This window comes from Diabrotica virgifera, chromosome 5, assembly GCF_917563875.1.
Source record: "Diabrotica virgifera virgifera chromosome 5, PGI_DIABVI_V3a".
In the NCBI taxonomy this organism is placed as follows: Eukaryota; Metazoa; Arthropoda; class Insecta; order Coleoptera; family Chrysomelidae; genus Diabrotica; species Diabrotica virgifera.
The window spans coordinates 5,782,615-5,804,094 of NC_065447.1; the positions used below are offsets into that span (position 1 = coordinate 5,782,615).

General features: G+C 31.3%; 2 protein-coding genes across 4 annotated transcripts in view; one reads left to right on the top strand and one right to left on the bottom strand.

Annotated features, from left to right (window-relative positions):
- Window positions 1-20,612, bottom strand: part of LOC114331737 (polycomb protein Pcl) — a 73,793-nt gene extending 53,181 nt beyond the window's left edge. Inside the window, exons 1-4 of the mRNA XM_050652245.1 lie at window positions 20,362-20,612; window positions 13,115-13,541; window positions 4,432-4,598; window positions 1,910-2,082 (exon numbers count right to left, since the gene is read on the bottom strand). Coding sequence (XP_050508202.1) covers window positions 1,910-2,082; window positions 4,432-4,598; window positions 13,115-13,505 — 731 coding nt within the window. The 5' untranslated portion in view covers window positions 13,506-13,541; window positions 20,362-20,612. The remainder of the gene's footprint in view (window positions 1-1,909; window positions 2,083-4,431; window positions 4,599-13,114; window positions 13,542-20,361) is intronic.
- Window positions 20,613-21,129: 517 nt separating this feature from the next.
- LOC114341830 (bromodomain-containing protein 3) overlaps window positions 21,130-21,480 on the top strand; it is a 152,588-nt gene continuing 152,237 nt past the window's right edge. The window contains exon 1 of one of the 3 annotated variants that reach the window (XM_050652246.1): window positions 21,130-21,239. The gene's annotated coding sequence lies outside the window, so the exon portion shown is untranslated. Of the gene's footprint in view, window positions 21,240-21,280; window positions 21,404-21,480 lie in introns of those variants that run through there. The other 2 variants (XM_050652247.1, XM_028292734.2) reach the window with 2 other exon arrangements.

Consider the following 21,480-nt stretch of genomic DNA (forward strand, 5'->3'; position numbering starts at 1 on the left):
TCAGTATTCAACTGTCAGTGACATTTTCAGAGGGTATGAATTTTGGAGATACATAGTAGACCAGGGCGGATCTGTAAAAATATTAATACATTTGGACGTTGAGAGGTGACTCAAATTTTTTTACAGAAATAGCTTGAAAATAAATCAAATAATAATATTTGAGTTATCCTCCCTCTCAAAAAGGTCAGGAACATTGTTTAAATAATCAAAATGTCAAAAAATTAAGGAAAAATTCGATTTTTTTTTTCGTTTTTTGATTATAACTTTAAAAGTATTCATTTCCGAGAAAAGTTGTACTGACATAAAAGTTGCGTAATTAAATTTCCTACAATATATAATTGGCTAAAAATTTAAAAAATAGTCACCCTTGTTGCAAAATAGCAATAATTGCGAAAAAACCATACAAAAACAAGTATTCGCATTTTACGTTTTTCAACCATTTATGCTACACTTACGACCCTCATATTTCACTCAGAAAAACTTTATGATACAGTAAAACAATACTGTAAATTTCGTTAAGATCGGTTCAATAGATTTTGCAAAATAAATTTTGCAATCCAGCTTTCGTAAAAAAAATTCATTTTTTCAAAATGTTACAGGACTGAAAATAAAGCAGATAGCAAGTTCAAATTTTTTTTTTTAACATAGAAGTCTACTGTACCTTTCATTTGCAATTTTGCAAAATTAAAATCGATTAACACCACGGCGTCAGGAATTTTTTTAAATAAACATTAATTATTGGTGCTACGCGCAGGACAGCGGATAGTTTGCTCTGATTGGGCATTCCAATGACCTTTGATAATGATTAATACATTTTAATTTTTATTAAATTTCGATATAAATAAATAAATTTGTTTATTGTAAAATAAAAACACATACTCTATCCTTTAAAATAACACTTTTATTAGCAAAAACTTTCTTTGTTCATATATTTTAACTTAAAAAATAAACGTTTATTATTTTTAAACATATGCAATTGTTTAAACAATATTTCACAAACAATAATAAAATTGGTTTGATTTTTGTGGAATTAAAATATTAAAATACAACAAAATATAGAGTAAGAAAATAATATATTAGATAAACATTGGAAGAAATTTTGGTGGAAATCCACTTGTGTGAATCGAACACCGCTGTCCTGCGCGTAGCACCAAAAATTATTATTTATTTAAAAAATTTCCTGACGCCGTGGTAATTAATCGATTTTAATTTTGCAAATTGCAAATGAAAGGTACAGTACACTTCTATAAGCAAAAAAAAATTCAACTTGCTATCTGCTTTATTTTCAATCCTGTAACATTTTGAAAAAATGATTTTTTTTGCGAAAGCTGGATTGCAAAATTTATTTTGCAAAATCTATTGAACCGATCTTAATGAAATTTACAGCATTGTTTTACTGTATCATAAAGTTTTTCTGGGTGAAATATGAAGGTCCTAAGTGTAGCATAAATTGTTGAAAAACGTAAAATGCGAATACTTGTTTTTGTATGGTTTTTTCGCAATTATTGCTATTTTGCAACTAGGGTGACTATTTTTAAAATTTTTAACCAATTCTATATTGTAGGAAATTTTTTTACGCAACTTTTATGTCAGTACAACTTTTCTCGAAAATGAATACTTTTAAAGTTATAATCAAAAAACGAAGAAAAAAATCGAATTTTTCCTTAATTTTTTGACATTTTGATTATTTAAACAATGTTCCGGACCTTTTTGAGAGGGAGGATAACTCAAATATTATTATTTGATTTATTTTCAAGCAATTTCTGCAAAAAAATTTGAGTCACCTCTCAACGTCCATCTCAAAACAGATGCGCCCTGGACTATAGGTACATAGTTCTTGCACCAAGATAACAAAGATAACAAAAAATGATAAAAAAGATAACAAAAAATATATCACAACAAAACTTACCTATCACCACAATACAAAGGATATTGCAGACAATCCAGACATTTTTCGTGGAACCACTGCCTACACCTGCTACACTGAAGCATCTGTTTGTACCATTCCCCATTAGTTCCGCAGTAACAATATATTTGTTCACTATTTACTCTATGATATGTGTCCCAATTTAACAAATTTAACTGGAAATATAAAAAAATTGAACTGGGTTATTGGCAAAAAGATAAATAATAAAAAATATAAATCAAACAGATCTTACTAGACTAGAAAAGGAGACATCCAGGCCTAAGAAAATGAAAAATTCATTTATTTTCAAGTCTATTCCATGTGTTACGTCTAAAAATTGTGAAAAAACTTAAAAATCTATTTGACACTGGAAATAGCTTAAATAATTAGTGAAATATGGAAGTATATAGTACAAAACTGATAATTACAATAATTCAAATACAAATGGAGCAATAAAAATTCTCTCTTAAAGACAAAAATGATATAACAAATAAATGTACTAGCTAAACTAACTATTTGCCACCCAAGTTTTTGTGTCCTGACTAGCGTTACCAGGTGTCCCGATTTGCGCGGGACGCTCCGATTTTAAGGGGCCTGGGGACGCGTACCGATTTGTACCTGATCGGGACACTAAATGTCCCGATTTTCATCCACGAAAACCAATTTCAGGAGGACTTGCAGTGAATTTTATAACTGTGTTATAAAAATACACTCCTAAAAGCGGCAAAATCGAATGAAAAATATAATTTTAATAAAAAAAGAAAAAATTTACTTAATCTGCGATTTTATTTTTGTAATTTCGTCTGATTATTATTATTATTATGTAGGATTAAATACAGATTATAGAAACAGTAAATGAACGGGAAATACGGCGATACCGTGTAATTTTCAGGATCAACTTCGAATTGCATGAAAATTTGGACGGCTTGTGCCGTTGGTTACTTTTACTCGGGGGGTGACAGTCACCCCTAGTTGGGGGTGAAAAACTGCTCGTTTAAAATAAGTCCGGGGATGAATAAATTGACTAATTCTAAGCAATGTTAGTTCTATAGAATTTTAACTTAGTTAATACTTTTCGAGATATTTACGATCGAAAATGTTTATTTTTCGACAAAAAAATCACGTTTTCAGGCGATTTTCACAAATAACGCAAAAATTAAGTATTTGATCGAAAAAAATATTCTTAGCAAAAATGTAGTATGATATAAAAAAAAATGAAAAAAATTGTGAACTCGTAAAGTCTATAGACCCAGCAAAAGCAAAGTTGTAGCTCATGAAAAATACGTTTTTATTCGTCAAATTCCAAATCAAATGTTTAAACGTGAAATAACCAAGAAATAGAGCACTTTCGGGAAAAACCAATTAAAACTTTTTTAATAAAGCTTTATTATGTTTTAAAAAAGTTTCTAGCATCAAAACTAAGCGAGTTATGCTCAAAATCAAGTGGACTCTTTTTTTTTTGTTAAAAAAGTCGTAAAAATCTCACCCCAAATGAAATTAATCGTTACCGCTTTACAAACAATTTGCTTTACTTATGTATTTTTTTCATGATTGAAAGGGCCTGAACGAATCAATAATCACGAGTGTATGCAAAATATGGACAGCCATATTTTAACCAATTTTTGTCTTACAGAAAAACAAAATGAATCTATCATATTTATAAAAGCAAAACCTACCTACTTTTTACTCCTTGAGATATTAGTATCCCTAATATTTTTATTTTCCAATATTTTACGAATTTTTTTTTAATATAAAACCAATTTTTTTCAAAACTAAGCACTCTCAACCGGTAAACCTTACATACCGTATAAACAATACACATATAAAGTAAATGGTAAAGCGGAAACGATTAACTTTATTTACGGTGCTAAATAGGGGGAGATTTTCACGATTTTTTTTTTTACCAAAAAAAGGGGCCAACTTTATTTTGAGCCTCTCTTAGTTTTAATGCTAGAGGCTTTTATATAAAACAAAATTAAAGATTTTTTTAAACACTTGTATTTTTGATGAACTTTGCTTTTACTGGTTTTATAGACTTTCTGAACATACAATTTTTTTGCTTTTTTAAAAGCTACATTTTTATAAGAATATTATTTTCGATAAAATTACTAGAAAAGTATTGATTAGATTAAAAATTATATAGAACAAAAGCTTTTTAGAGTTAGTCAGTTGATCCATTTTGGGACTTACTTTAAACGAGCGTTTTTTTATCTCCGAAAAGGGGTAACTGTAACTGCCACGACCCAAGTAAAAGCAACCAACGGTACAAGTTCAACTTTGAAGTAGACAGTAAGTAGAATCTAAAATCAGATTTTCATGCAATAAGGAGTTGACTGAAAATTACTCTCCAAAACGGTCATTTACTGGGCTATTGTTGTTTATTTGCCCCGATCTACAACCCTAAATCCCGATTTGTTTTTGCTTATGTACCGATTAAAAACAAATCGGACCTGGCAACACTAGTCCTGACTGTACAATTATTATCTTGCTAATAACTATACATAATTGATGGTATGAAAACTTACATCATAAGGTAATATTCTTATTGTGGTAGATGAAGGCATCACTTGACTATCATGGTTGATGGAAGAAGTTACACTCCTTAGAGAATCTCTCCTTTGATGTCGCACTTCACTCTTTTTCAGTCTCTGTGGTTCACTATCAATACAACGTTTACACATCCAAGTTGCACCTATAAAACATTAAAATAGTACAAAAGATACAAAAAAAAGCCATAAAAAGAAATGCAATATTTAATGAAACAAAGACAAAAAAGGCTAACAGTAATTATCAAAATCTAATTACTAACAGGAAGCATCAGATGAAATGGATAACAATTCCTTGCAAATAATAGTTAATACACTTAATAATAGTTAATACACGCTGGAACATACTTTTAAGACTTTGGATTGGCTGACAAAAAGAATATAAATAGATGTACAATATAGAATATCTAAACAACTTATGTTTTGCTGATGATATAGTCATAATAGCTGAGTATCTAGGAATCGCAAGAGAGATGGTACATTAACTTGTTGAGGCTACAGAAAATTTAAATATGTATTCGCGGTGTGCAAGTACTTGGAAAGGGAAACGAGAAACGACCGTGCGCGAGTCGCGGAGAAATATTGCATCTATCTTAAATAATTCATATTGTCAATTGAAATTGTCAAATTGACGTATATTTCATACCTTCTGTCATTGACGCAGAAAAATTATATATTGCTCCACAATATTGATATGATATGCAATTATTATATAAAGGTAAATTTAATTAATTGTATTTTGCTTGCAGTACTGCATTTTAATAACTGATTTTATTTACTACATACAATTGTTTACGTTTGCTAAACATAACCTGCATCTTATTTTTTTCTTCTTATTATTTTTTTGGACTATGGTCTTGACAATTATCCAGCAACCAGGACTAATATAATTGGCCAATATAATTAAAAGTGCGAATAAAAGTACAGAGCGTAGAAATAGAGGTCGCTTTGCCGAACTTGCACGGTCCCAATACTTAAACATCTGGAAAACAAAAATAATGACAAATTGGGTACCCAACCAGAACGTCCTTATTAGTCCATGTGGTGAGACCGCTCCCGTCTGGAAAAATTTCTGATTCGGTTTCTTTGTGGATTCCTATTCAAAAATGTCCCCTTTAAACAAATATAAAGGGTACCGGCCGGAATTTTTGGGCTGAAATTGTTTAAACAATTTTTTTAAACAAATACACGAGATCACGTAAATAAGATCACGTTTTTTGCTCCATAACATATAACATATATTTTTAAGTTTCGTGGGTCATTCTAAACAAGAAAGGTATCTTGTAAATTTTCTCAAAAATTGATAGTTTTCGAGTTAGAGGCGATTTAAAATCTAAAAAATGCGAAAATACGCCTTTTTGAGCCTTAAACTCATATTTAAATTAGTATTTTTGAGGTTGCCATATTGATGGCTTAGTGTGAAAACCTCGTATCTCATTAAATTACAATTTTACAGGGAAGGCAAAAAACTGATTTTCTGCATAATATAATCTAAAAACAAAAACTACCGTTACGTATTTTAATTTGAGCACATTGAGACAAATATCTGATCTTGGCCCAGAGCTGAAAGTGTTAAATGTTGCTATTAAATTGAAAATACAAATATTAACTATGAAAAACACGTAAATATCCTTGCAGTATATAGAGCCTTTGCCCAAGTAACTATGATAACCTCGTATATCTTGATATACGTGTTTTTCATCTAAAATGAGGTTGTGTTTATGATTATTTACGAGGTTTTCATTTTTCATAGCTTATTGCACACCTCCAAATACTAGGTTGATACAGTACAAATCTTTTGATTTAAGGTTTATAAAATGTTTCTATATGCTGGACTACCTTTTGTTGTTCACAGAAAACATTCCTCCAAGTCGAATTTCTTAAACAAACATTCCAAATTAAGTACCAAATTCTTGGTTATAAATATACGTGGTATTCACACTAAATGAAGAGAGCAATTGATATACGTGGTTTCTTTTTTCGTCTGTAGAAAATAGTCTGGTGTATTTGGATTTTTTCTAACAGTTGTAAATCGTGAGATACAAAGTTTTCAAACTAAAACCACCAAAATGTCATTTTCGAAAAAAAAAAAAATGAGATACGAGGTTTTCACACTAAGCCATCGATATACTTAAATTGAAGTTTAAACATTCAGCTTCAAGATTCTGAAGAGTGATCGCGTCTAACCTTAATTTAAATCGTTGTTTTTTAATTGTTAAATATGCATGTTTATCCGATTTTTTTGCCGGTGCGGCGCGCTCTATTTCAAAAATCTCCGATTTTCCTCTGAAAAATATTTTTTCTACATTCTTTGGGATATTCTAAATAAAAAAAGTTTCTTGACATTTTAAAGTTAATAGTTTTAAAGTTATAAGCGATTTAAAAACCGAAAATACGTTTTTTTGTCATTTTTCGGATTTTAAAGGCCCATTTATACATACCCGGGCCGTATCCGTTCCGGGTCAGTGCCGAGTCCGGGTATTTTTAATGCAATATTTACATACAACCGGGTTGTGGCAGTGTGCGTACCGGGCCGAATAAGAGAGGAAAACGTTATTACATATCTCTGTGTAGAAGATAGTTGAAAATATTTCGGCTTGGATAGAAGATCTCACCTCACGATATCTATTGCTTGTCTGTTTTCCAGCAGTGGCGTTCACAAAACAATAAAATCGTGTTTATACAAGTCCCTGCGATCCGTGTCATTTTCGTGCATCGCCAGTGCCGACAGCAAAAATATCGGCTGGGATTAATTTCAGACCGGGCCCGGACGGGCCCCGTCCGGGAAACGCCTATGTATAAATATACTCATAAGAGTACATATTGTTTTTTTTGTACCGGGCCCTGTCTTAACACGGAACGGACACGGCCCTGATATGTATAAATGGGCCTTAAATCGCGTATAATTTTAAAACTATTAACTTTTGAGAAAAATGTCAAGAAACTTATTTTATTTAGAACATCCCAAAAAATCTAGAAAAAATATTTTTCAGAGGAAAATAGGAGATTTTTGAAATAGAGCGCGTCGCACCGGCAAAAAAATCGGATAAACATACATATTTAACAATTAAAAAACAACGATTTAAATTAAAGTTGGACGCGATCACTCTTCAGAATCTTGAAGCTGAATGTTTAACCTTCAAATTAAGTATCTGGCAACCTCAAAAATACTAATTTAAATATGAGTTTTTAAGCCTCGAAAATGCGTATATTCGCATTTTTTAGATTTTAAATCGCTTATAACTCGAAAACTATCAATTTTTAAGAAAAATTATAAGATACCTTTCTTGTTTAGAATGACCCAAAAAACCTAAATATATATATTTCAGAGCAAAAAAAAACGTGACCTTTTGTATTTGTTTAAAAAAATTGTTTAAACAATTTCTGCCCAAAAATTCCGCCGGCACCCTTCAGATTTGTTTAAAGGGGACATTTTTGAATAAGAATCCACAAAGAAACCGAATAAGAATTTTTTTCAGACGGGAGCGGTCTCACCACATGGACTATATTGGTGGGCAAGATAACTCATATAAAAATATAAATATGTACAGTTACGATCACTGAATAGTTTACACCTAATTTTTATATTTTAATACATACTCTACAATTGCAGTGTCGTACGGATTTGATAAATGTCAAAGTCAAAAAATTTAAAAGTCAATGCTTGTCAAAAATTTCGCTAGTGTTGAAAAATTAAATAAAATAAAACGATATCAAACTCCTCCAAAATGGTTAGAATGCATTTGAGTGATATGCAAAAAGCAAGAGCAATTGCCAAACTCGAAGAATGTTGTTCACTAAGGAAAGTTGCTGCAGATTTGTACGTGAGCCATATGTGCATATGGGAAATCAAAGAAAGATGGGATAATTATCACTCTATAGCAAGGTTGGACGGTTCAAGAGGGCAGAAGATCTCCACAGATCAACAGGATGAGTTGTTAGTAGATTATTTGAGAGAATCTCCTTTTGCCAGAGCTCAAAAAACTAACGAAGAGACAGCGTTTCCGGGCAGTATTTGCACTGTACGTAGAAGAATTACACAATTTATTGTTTAATATTTAACATTGTTTATCATTATTTAATATGAAATAGAGTTAAAATAAAATGGATATTTTAAAACCATATTTCCCTATTTTCGTTATCTATTAAGACTATAATCCATTTTATTCAAAAAAACTTCTTTCTATACTTTCCATGTTGTTAAATTTTGTAAAATATATTTATATTATTTTGATTTTTTAATTTTAATCAACCTATCGTAGATACACCACTGTTAACGCCACTTTGACGTAAAAGGTGCGTTTAAACGAGGTAAGAATTTAAAAAATTGGCTCCTTGATATGTAAGCCTGTAAACTATTCAATGATCGTAACTGTACCTAAGACATGAAATTATGATTGGCAGGAATAATCAGACCCATGAATTGAAGAGAGGAATCAGTCCTGGATAGACAGCATATGGAAAACTGAGAGAAACTTTTAAAAGTGAGCTAGCCACATGCCTGAAGAGAAAAGTATTTGATCTATCTGTCTTCCCAGTGTTGACATGGAGCAGAAGCACTTACCCTAACAAAAGCCTCGACTACCACACTGAGAGTCACACAGACAATAATAGAACGGTCCATGTTAGGAATAACACTGTGACACAAAATAAAAAACAAAGAAATCAGACCAAGCAAGGGGACTGACTTCATTCAAAGGATAGCCAGACTAAAATTAAGATGGAGAGGACACACACCTAGACTGGTAGATATGTGCTGGATAAAGAGGTTATTAGAATCGAGACCAAGGGAAGACAAGAGAAGCATCAGTTGACCACCTATAAGATGGACTGATGTTTTTAAAAAGACTAAATAAAACCTGGATAAGAGCCGAGCAGGATAGACTGGTTTATAAACACGAGGAAGATGAGGAGGATTCAACAGTGAGCTTTTGAGGCTGGATGATGACAATTAGTAAATATATCGATGGATGAAAGGTAAAAGGTTGTAACCTACAAATTAACATTTTTCAGGAAGTAGAAAAAACGTTCCATTTAAGGGGGGGGGGGGTATGGTTTGAAATATTTAATTTTTTTTATAATTCCAAATAAAAGTGCATACTTTCAAGAATAATCTCTGAAAATTTCAAAATAATCGGAGTAAAATTACCAGAGATACAGGGTGTTGAATATCCCTACCTTCGACTCGCGTTGCCGCGACTTCGCGCCAGCACGCTTGAGCGTAGTGAGAAACGTTAAACAACTGTTCGCCTTCTCTTTTGTAGATTACTCCGCAATTCAAAAAACATATTCCAATGTTCATCACTTTACGATTTGACAGACAAATAAGATGAAGATGCTGTTGTCAAAACTTTAAACGCATTTTTCTCAAAACTGATTTTTCAAATGCGGTGGACATTGTAACTGAAAAACTACTTGACCGATCTACCTGAAATTTTGCACATATTTTCTTTAGACATTTCGTGAGGTAACACCGTCGAGATATTTTTCGTTTTGTGCTTATTTTTTGTTCAACAATATTAAATCTGTTGGTTTTCACAAATTTTTTATCAAAAATTTCGTATTTTTGATTTTTTGAGTGATACCAAAAAATCAAAAATCATTAAAAATAAAAAAACTCGACGTTGTTACCTCGTAAAACTCATAAGTTATTAAATATTTTTGAATTTTTTGTTTCGTATGATCCAGTGATGAGTTCTGATGTCCACCGCAAAATCCATTTTTTTTAGCTGCCTGCCAAAATTTGTCGCCAATGTTTTTAATTGAATTTTTTCTTAAATATTCTTTGAATTGTACTTAATATGATTATTTAATTTAAAAATAAAATATTCCTACAAATAGCTTCGAAAAAAATTCACAAAAATGTGCTTGATATGTTGATTTCAAACCATACCCCCCCCCCCTTAAGTAATTTTATGAAGAATTAACCTAATAATTTTTTTCATTAATTTAGAATTAATAGCTTCGTTCGCGGTAACAATCCTGTACAAGTCCAGGACTAGTTACGAATTCTCTTAGTACTCGGGTTGTACGCAAGCGCGGTTCAGAATCAGTTCAGGATTGATTTACACCGCGAACGAATTTAGAACTAGTCCATAACACTATTATAACCTAGTTTTTATGTATCCATCTTATTTTGATGAATTTGTTATTTTAATTCAGATTTGCATGAACATTTTACTAGATCAGATCAACCAGATATATGTTTATAGTATGAATAGGCATGGTTTAATGAAATCTTTTATTGTTATAAGTTTTAGTGGTTCTAATAAGCTACGAGACCATATTAAAACATTCTCCAAATATTTTTTCTAAGAAAAAAATTTGTTCTCTTTATACTGGTTACTGGTATTGTCTATAATAATTATTATTGCATTGTTATTAATTACATGGAGTATTTTAATTTTAACATTAACGTCCATATTATGTATTGTTTATCAATATTATATTAGGGTATCCTCGTCTAATAAAGATTTCATAGATATAATAATAGTCTCCCGTTTTATACCGCTCACGTGGCTTTGGGAGTATAGCAGGGTAGTCTGCTACATCTAGGGCCTACGGTACACAAGGAAGGTAACAGGGCCAGTGCTACGCTTCAACCGCCTATTATTACCCCTGGTTTTACCCAAGGTACTCATTTTATTCAGGCTGAGTCGACCTAAGGCCTATAAACATTTTAAAAATGTCTAGTTGTTCTTGCCGGCGGTAGGATTTGAACTCCGGACCACCGGCACGCTAGCCTAGCACACTACCACTCGGCTACGCCGGCCCTTCTATATATACCTACGTTATTTTATTCAGTTTTTCAAGTAAGTATTCATATAACAGGGATATTCTAATAACCGATCATATATAAGCCTAGTAAAAACGTTTTGGGACCTCAAATTTCTATTCCTTAAACCGGGATATTCCTTTAACCGGTATTCTAATAAGCGGGTTCGACTGTAGTAAATTTTACATTACATTGGTTATTTTTGTATCACAAATAAAATAAATATTTAACTTTAAAGAGACACACAGTATTTAATACATATTCGTTCATATTAAAAAATGTTTTATTTGATTATGATCATATTAACCCTTAACTGATCCGGCGGATTCAATAATTTTAATTATTTTTTATTGGAAATTGGCATCGCCCACAGGCAAGTCGTTCTATCTAATCCTTAAACTATTGGAACTTGACAAGTGGGTGTATTTGAGATAAGTTTCTCTCAGTTCCTAAAAAGTTATCGCAACAGTTAGGTTGAGAGTAGTTTCTCAGACGACGCCGGACCGTTTGTGTCACTTTTTTGTGTTCATACTTGGAGCTCAAGAAGATGTTCTTATTTTAGAAAAACGCAAGATTTGCAGTTTATGTCCTTGTAGAAAGCGCAAGATGACAAAATACCTGTGCTTGCGTTGCAAAAAGCCTGTTTGTTTGGGATGTACAAAACCACTACCTATGTAAAAATTGCATATAAAATTGGTAAAGTTTGACTGATGCTGGAAACAAACATTTTTGATCGATTTTTATTTTACCGAGTTTTTTGTTTAGTGTGAAGTTTGAACATTTATCCTAGAAATACATTTTTTTTCATGTTGTTTTTTATATTTTTTTTTATTTACTTTACAAAAGTATCTAATTTTTCACAAATATTTGTGCGGATTTCAGTTTTATTTTAATATTTTTTTCTTAACCCAAATAACGCCCAAATCTAATACGTTCACTTTTATATAAATATATCAGGGTACTTATGTTTGTAACATTTAATCTTAATAAAAAAAATATTTTTAAATGTTGTTTTACTTTCTTGAAAACAGTAGTTTCGCAGACGACGCCGGACCAGTTACGCTACTACTACAGTACCGGACCAGTTAAGGGTTAAACTGTAAAAATTATACATCAAAGTATCTATGTAAAAAAGATTTTATTGACAATCACAATCAATAAATTTCTAAACATTTGAGTTAAACCACAGTATTAAAAACAAATGAAATAAACACAGAATGAAAAGCAAACACCGCTACAAATCAGCTGTTTAAAGCACAAAACAATATAGAAATGTTTGTATTTTGAAATTCCTACTGCGCATATTCGGACTCCGAGTTCGCTTCAGATCCCAAGGATCGGTTGGACTGGTTCCGAACTCGCAGTTCGGTTACCGCGAACGACAAATCTGACAAAATCCCGGACTAGCAGTTCAGAACTCGATTACCGCGAACGCTCTTTTTTAAAGTGCGCATGCGAATTACTCCTGGACTAGTTCAGGATCGTTACCGCGAACGATACTATTATATAATTACTTAAATGAAGCGTTTTTTCTACTACCGAAAAAAAAATGATTTGTGGGTTACAACCTTTTACCTTTCAACCATCGATATGATTTATTTGTTGCTACAAAATGTTATAAACATATTCTTTCATTTACTTTAAAAAATATACCAATAGGGCCTTTTATCGCATCTCATTTGTTTTGGGTACTTATCATATGTAGTATAATATTAATTATATACCAATAATGTATGATGGAGATATATTAATATTATAAGACATAATAATGACAAGTGCCCGAAGCAAATGAGAAGTGACAAAAAGCCCTATATGTATTTTTCATTTTAGATACGTTTTATTTATAAATAAACATTTAAGAAATTAATATTGAAATAAAATACTGACCCTCCTTTTGACAACTGCTGGGTATCTCTGGTACATGACACTTCTGATGATATCCCCTTCCACACTGATCACAAACAGTAATCTCCTGCCTATTCTTAGGAGCTGATTTCTTACACACCACACATAGATCTTCCTGCTCTGGAGTACTCAACTTGGTGAGATCTTTAAAACCCGACCAATTGTAGGTATTGTCTCCAAACTTCACCAAACACTGTTCTCTGATGGCATTCACTTGAACCACTGTCCCAAAGTAGTACCTGTCATCCTTCTGTTTGACCAGCACCTCGTTTCCTACTGAAAATTCTAGCATCTCTACTGAAGTTGTACTATCTGGCACTGCTGTTTGCTCCTTTTTAAGGTATATATGCTGTGTAGAACAAACTGCAGACATTTTCAGGATTTCAGCCTTGAGATACTCATACACCAACTGAAAACATGAACTATAGATAGAAAGCTATACATAAACATTACATCTATCCTACAATACTATTAGCTTAACTATCTATAGCACTCAGGAATTACCCTCGTTTCACACACTAAGAATTTGAACATGCGATGGTTGGAATTCACAATGATATTCCAATAGTCGCCCGAGCAATCCTGTGGTACCTTTCTCATTACACTGCGACTTCAGCGAATGTTCCAGCAGCTGTATAATGAGAAAGGTACCATAGGAATGCTCGAGCCACTATTGGAACGTCATCATGTTTTCCAACCATCACACGTTCAAATTCTTAGTGTGTGAAACAAGGACTATAGTATTTATAAAGCCAGTTGAAAACCCAAACAAATTGGTTGATGGCAAATATTAAAATATATCATGTTACAACACATGGGCTTATCATTTATTTTTATATTCAAGTATAGATTAATGAAGAACAGAATAATGACAATTTTAATGTACGTAAAATAATTTTAATAATAATTTTAATGTTGTAAAGTACATAGTATATAAAAAAAGTTGTCAACATGTCATATCTAGCAACAAAAATAATTTAATTTCATACATTATGTGTCAATGAATAATAATGGGACAACAAAATAGAAAATATTAAACAAATATTTAGCTGTCCAGAACTCGTATACCGATACGTTTTAATTACTATTTTTGCTAAATTTTTAATAAATTTTCTCAAAACGAAATAACATTTAATATACAAACCATATGCTAACAAGGGCCGTTAAGGAAATGTATCCCTAAGCAGATTGTATAAAATTAATGTTTTTTTCAAGGAAACAATAATAGATTCTGAGGCAGATTGCCACGCTCTTTATGTCAACTTCTTAAAATACAGAAAGGTTCTCAACTTTTAAAACGCCAGATGTAGTAATTTATTGCCTTTTCTAGCCATATTGTAGAAAACAAACATATTAGCGTTTGTGGTTTTTTTTTCAGCCCCAGTCAGTATCGACACAGCAGGCGAATGATTAAGTCACACCCCAGTGGGCGTCGGGATAGACGTGGTATGTCAACAACACACCCTTTTGAGATATAAGCAAAACACGTATTTTTATTGACACAAATAAATATATTATTGTTCATTGTTTACACTTATTTTTAATTGATTCTGTAACCTACCATCGGAACACTCGTATCAGTCAACATTAGTCGAGCAGTGTGTCTTATCTGTAAATGACATGTATAGTTGAGCAAGCAAACTAAGAGAGTCATTAATATTCAGCTCAGCGGGGTACTATTGATCAAAATGTGTACTTAAATAAGCAAGGGATTATTCCATAAAACAGGTAGATCCCTGTGTTGATAGAATTTCACACCTTGAAGAATGGCACACCTCTGAGGTGAATATTAATGACTCATAATATATAGTTCTATTGTCCGAGTTGTGAAATTATATAAACAAGATCCATTGTTTATGGAATTTCTCAACTCGGACAATAGCACCCCACACAGCTTGGGGAATATTAATGACTCTCTTAGTGTACACCCTTTAATGTACAACAACCAACCCTTGCCAGTAGCGTTACCAGGTGTCCCGATTTGCGCGGGACGTCCCGATTTTCAGGGGTCTGGGGACGCGTATCGATTTGTACCTGATCGGGACACTAAATGTCCCGATTTTCACCCACGAAAACCAATTTCAGGAGGACTTGCAGTGAATTTTATAACTAGGTATGTTATAAAAACAAGGCACTCCTAAAAGCGGCAAAATCGAATGAAAAATATAATTTTAATAAAAAATAAATAATTTACCTAGGGCCGGTTGTTCGAACGCTAATCAACAATGATCATTATCAAATATTTAATTACTGTCACCAACTGTCAATGTCAACTTTGATTGGGTTGCTGAAATCATAATTATTGATTACAATTATGAAATTACTTAATCAATTATGTTAATTGATTAACTAATCTCATAATTATAATCAACTATGTTTGCAGCAACCCAATAAAAGTTGACATTGACAGTTGGTGACAGTAATTAAATATTTGATAGTGATCATTGTTGATTAGCGTTCGAACAACCGGACCTTAATCTACGATTTTTTTTTTGTAAATTCGTTTGATTATTATTATTATCTAGGATTAAATACAGATTATAGAAACACTATGAACGGGAAATACGGCGATACCGTGTAATTTTCAGGATCAACTCCGAATTGCATGAAAATTTGGACAGCTTGTGCCGTTGGTTGCTTTTACTCAGGGGGTGACAGTCACCTTTAGCTGCAGGTGAAAAACAGCGTGTTTAAAATAAGTCCGGAGATGGATAAATTGACTAATTCTAACCAATTTCAGTTCTATAGAATTTTAGCTTGCTTAATACTTTTCGAGTTATTTACGAATGAAGATGTTTATTTTTCGACAAAAAAATCACGTTTTCAGCCGATTTTCACAAATAACTCAAAAAGTAAGTATTTGATCGGAAAAAATATTCTTAGCAAAAACGTAGTATAATATAAAAGAATGAAAGAAATTGTGAACTCGTAAAGTCTATAGACCCAGCAAAAGCAAAGTTGTAGCTCATGAAAAATATGTTTTTATTCGTCAAATTCAAAATAAAATATTTCAACGTGAAATAACCAAGAAATGAAGCACTTTTCGGGAAAAACCAATTAAAACTTTTTTAAAAAGCTTTATTTTTATGTTTTAAAAAAGTTTCTAGCATCAAAACTTAGCGAGATTTGCTCAAAATCAAGTTGACTCCTTTTTTTGGAAAAAAAATCTCCCCCTACTTAGCATTCCAAATGAAATTAATCGTTACCGCTTTACAAATAATTTGCTTTACTTGATTGAAAGGACCTGAACGAGTCACTAATCACGAGTGTATGCAAAATATGAACATCAATATTTAAACCAATTTTTGTCTAACAGAAAAACAAAATGAATCTATCATATTTATAAAAGCAAAACCTACCTACTTTTTACTCCTTGAGATTTTTAATACTTTTTAAGTTATTTTGAAAAAAGGGCATTTTCCAATATTTTAGGAATTTTTTTTTACTATAAAACCAATTTTTTTCAAAACTAAGCGCTCCCAACCGGTAAACCTTACAGATCATATAAACAATACACATATAAAGTAAATGGTAAAGTGGTAACAATTAATTTTATTTACGGTGCTAAATAGGGGGCGATTTTCACGATTTTTTTTACCAAAAAAAAGGAGCCAACTTATTTTGAGCGTAACTCGCTTGTTTATTTGTCCCAATCTACAACTCTAAATCCCAATTTGTTTTTGCTTATGTACCGATTAAAAACAAAACGGACCTGGCAAAACTACTTGCCAGTGATACCGAATGTCCAAGTAGCATGTAAAATATTGGTAATTTTGAATAACATATCGTTGGTTTGGAAGAAGAACGTCACAACACAACTCAAAAATTGTCATTTTTGAGGTTTACCCTCAAACCAACTCTAAATGTTAAACTTTATTATGGGGAAAATTGTCAGAAGTTGCACTCATGTAATTACCGCTAGATGGCGACTTATAACAGTTTGACTTTGTCAAACCCATGCATTACATTTTATGGAAGAGTGTCGCAATATAGTTGTGTTTCAGTTGTTGTTTAAGTTACCACATGTTTTTTGGAGAACAGTGTTACAAGTTAAAAAAAGAACATATTTTTTTTAGGATTTTGTGTTTAATATTTAATGCAAGACAGTTGCATTTTGTCTTAGGTAAGTATTCCTTACAGGATATGTGCATTTATACAGAATTATTATGAGCAATACAGTAACATTTCAACAAATTTTGGGAAAAACTATTACAAATGCTAATTATAGGTAGAAAGGTGAGAACAAGAAAGGTCTTTCTATTTATATTTAAATGATAATAATGGGCTCTTTAATATTGTAAAAGATTTTACCTCTTATTTTTTACCTTATCAAAATTAAAATGAAAACTAGCACATTAAAATTTTAAAACGTCGCTCCTGAAAATTAGAACTTTTCGACTTGTAACAGTGTTCTTCCAAACCAACGATATCAATGTCCAATATTTATATGATAACCTTTACCTTCCATTCTCTGTTTCTTCCATCTCTCTCCTATAAAGTATAGGGATTGTTCGATATATGTTTGAAACTTTTTTTTTTGTGTGAATTTGATGGCCTTGGCTGAGTCAATTAGCCAGAGATTTTATTTTAAAAACAAACAATTTTTTTTCAATCAGAGGAATTTTTTCTGTATTTCTAACTCTAAATATATGTATATAAGAAACTACCATACTACTATCTAAATAAATGCACTGTTTTGGATGTAAATATTTTTTTGTATATCGATGGCTTAGTGTGAAAACCTCGTATCTCATTTTTTTTTCGAAAATTACATTTTGGAGGTTTTACTTTGAAACCCTTGTATCTCACGATTTACAACTGTTAGAAAAAATCCAAATACACTAGACTATTTTCTACAGCCGAAAAAAGAAACCACGTATATCAATTGCTCTCTTGATTTAGTGTGAATACTACATATATTTGTAACCAAGAATTTGGTACTTAATTTGGAGTGTTTGTTTGAGAGATTAGACTTGCCGAAATGTTTTTTGTGAACATCAAAAGGTAGTCCGGCATATAAAAACATTTTATGAACCTTAAATCAAAAGATTTGTATTGTATCCACCTAGTATTTGGAGGTGTGCAATAAGCTATGAAAAATGAAAACCTCGTAAATAATAATAAACACAACCTCATTTGAGATGAAAAACACGTATATCAAGATATACGAGGTTATCATAGTTACTTGGGCAAAGGCTCTATATACTGTAAGGATATTTCCATGTTTTTTTGCAAGATATTTGTCTCAATGTGCTCGTGCTCGAAAAAAAAATATGTAACGTAATTTTTGTTTTTAGGTTATATTATGCAGAAAATCAGTTTTTTGCCTCTCCTGTAAAATTGTAATTTAATGAGATACGAGGTTTTCACACTAAGCCATCGATATATTTATTTTTTTTGTATATACATATTTTTTTTTGTATATACAGTAAAACCTGCCATATCCGGATCAATGTGGCGACAGATCGATCCGGATATGAAAAATTCCGGATATCAAGACCACTACTTCTTTTATAGTCTCTGAAACGTTTTCTCCTTCATACATTCCAGTAATCAACACAGTCAATATCTTTCGTCGATAGAATAATATCTTGATCCATAGGCTGACAGAGGGATGTCACATTTGGGGGGCAAAAGAGACACTTTATTTCTATTTCGCCATCTTTTAGTTCTTTCGGGTCAAGATGAGAGGGTATGTTGTCCAACAGCAGGACTGCCTTTCTCAGTAGATTTCTGTAGATGTGGACGGTAGAACCGTTCAGATATGGGGACGTCCGGATATGACAGGTCCGGATGTGGCAGGTTGTACTGTTTATATATATATATTTTTTTATTATATTTTTAATTTGTTTTTTTTTCTTTTTTTTTAATTGTTTTTTTTTACTACGCTAAGACATAAACCCGATTCAACTTCTCAGAGGTTTACATCTTCTTAGTTTTTTTCTCTTTTTTTTTCTTGATCTTTTTTTTCAATTTTAATATACAATAATTACTTAAATCTACAGGGTTAAAAAAATAACAACAAAACAAACATGTTAGTTTTGTTTTAACAAACATGCCTGTTTTGTTTTAACAAAATTACTTAAATGAAATACAGGGTTAATTATATGGCTACAATTTATATTTACAGTTTTTGATATGTTCATAAATTGTTTTTAATGTATTAATATCTTCAGAAAAAATCAAATTGTTTAGGTAGACGGGAAATGTTTGAAACATTGTCACATGTTATTTATAATTTAAGTCGATTACAAGTAAATGTGATATAAAATTGCCCTTATAAATCGCATAGGAGTGAAATGCATAGGAGTGAAATTCAACTGACTTTATAAATACTGTAATATATCATTTTTCAACAGCTTTTATAACAGAAAAATTTTATTGGTTAATTTGTTAGCTCATAAATTTCCGTTTTACTAGCAATTGATACAGAACTCATTTATTACAACCACTTTATGTAAACAGTTTCTTGTAGATATGTTTGCATCCTCATGTAGAGTATTTTTTTAATACATCTTTTAATACATCTATATAAAAGTATGAAGAAAATTGTAGCAGGTTGCTACTAATAAAAAAACTAAACATACTTAAGAAATAACAAAAAATCTGCCCCATTTTCAACATAGAATGAAGATTAATATTGATAGAGGGACACAATGCATGTTCAAAAGAAATATTGAAATACACTTTTAATAGTTTCTATTATATTTACACAAACATCAATAGTTATTGTCATCAACAGTGCATGTAAAACAAATTTAAAAACCAATATGCCAATATGATGTTTGTTAATGTAAAGGTTTATTCCAAAAAATTGATTACAACTACTGTTTCAATATAAAGCTCTCAGTGTTATATTTATTATGTGTACATTAATATTGTACATTATAATCTTTAAAGTTAACAGGAGTACTGGATGCAAGATATTGGTACCTTCTTTGCATTAGATTAAGCCACATACCTAGCTATTACAATCAGGCACTAAAACCTGGTAAAATACAACTAAAACGCAAAGACAACTGCTCCTTCGAAGGAATTATTAACAAAATACTCATTTTCATATTAAAAAGTTACCAAATAAACAGATTTTGTTAAAACACAAACATTACATGATCACACCCTATATTACAACTTTTCACTTCATAATACAAAAATATGTAACAAAATACAGTGTTTTCGGTTTTCGTTCGTGTTTTAAAACTTTAATTTTACGTTTAGTGTTTATTTACCTTTGACAGCGTCTATATTCTGAATGGTACTCCATCCGAAACCTTCACTTCTGCGGCCATTAAACTATTGTTTGTATAAAACCCGCCAAAGTAATTACAAATAGAATTCTCAATTTTTACGACAGTTTTTTGAATGTACGTTTCATTGTTTGATAAGGAATGTAGTGTAATAAATTTTCATGCATTAAAAGGGAAATAAAGATCTTAATTATATTAAATTAAAAAGAAATTATGTATTTTGAATATTAACGATATTATCAATTTTGGTACATCATTGACAGATGGCGCAAAGTGTACAGGCACAGGACTGTCAAAGACTTCAATGACTTTGACATTTCGGAAGTATACACGTTTTCGCAATTTACTCAGTTTCTCCTGACGTCATACTCTGGGACTGTTTTGATTGGTTTTGACGGTGGTTTTGATTTTTCTTGGATGGAAATATTTCAAATTATACAAATAAAGCTGGTATTATTTAAATAAATAATTTTATATCCAAGTGGGGAAGTTAATTGAACGATAATTCGATTTTACATATTTTACAGTAGTGTTATGAAGTATATTTGTGTCAAATATAGCTTTTTTGTTATTTATTTACGAAATGCAAGATTTATGTGAATCTCTGGTTTTTCATTCTATTAATTACAAAATTAACTATTTTATTTTAAACTGTAGTCTAGGCACGTCTAGGCAACTGATAAAACAGAAAATTAATTCGTTAAAATATCAAGTTGGCAGCCGCCTATTGTCTAAATGTCATGCGTATGTCGGCGATGTGCGCGAAAATCATTTTCTTCACTTTTCTCTATGATTTTTATATAATTGTGGAAAATCATAATTTCGCCATATTATGCAACATTTTTTGTTTTTGAATAAAGGTACTGGGAATATTCCTCTTTTTGTTGTTTGAACTATTTTTCATGTTAATACTCGGGGTTCCATATTGAATGAGAAAACAAAACAATAATGGTTTCAGTAAATAAAAATTAAGTTAAATTCGTCAAAATACTTCACCTGAAATTAAAGAACCAAGAAAATCATGGTAATGTAGAATTATTCTTAGCTTCACTGGTATTTTCATTAAAAAATTTAATATAGATCATCTTCAGAGAAGCCATT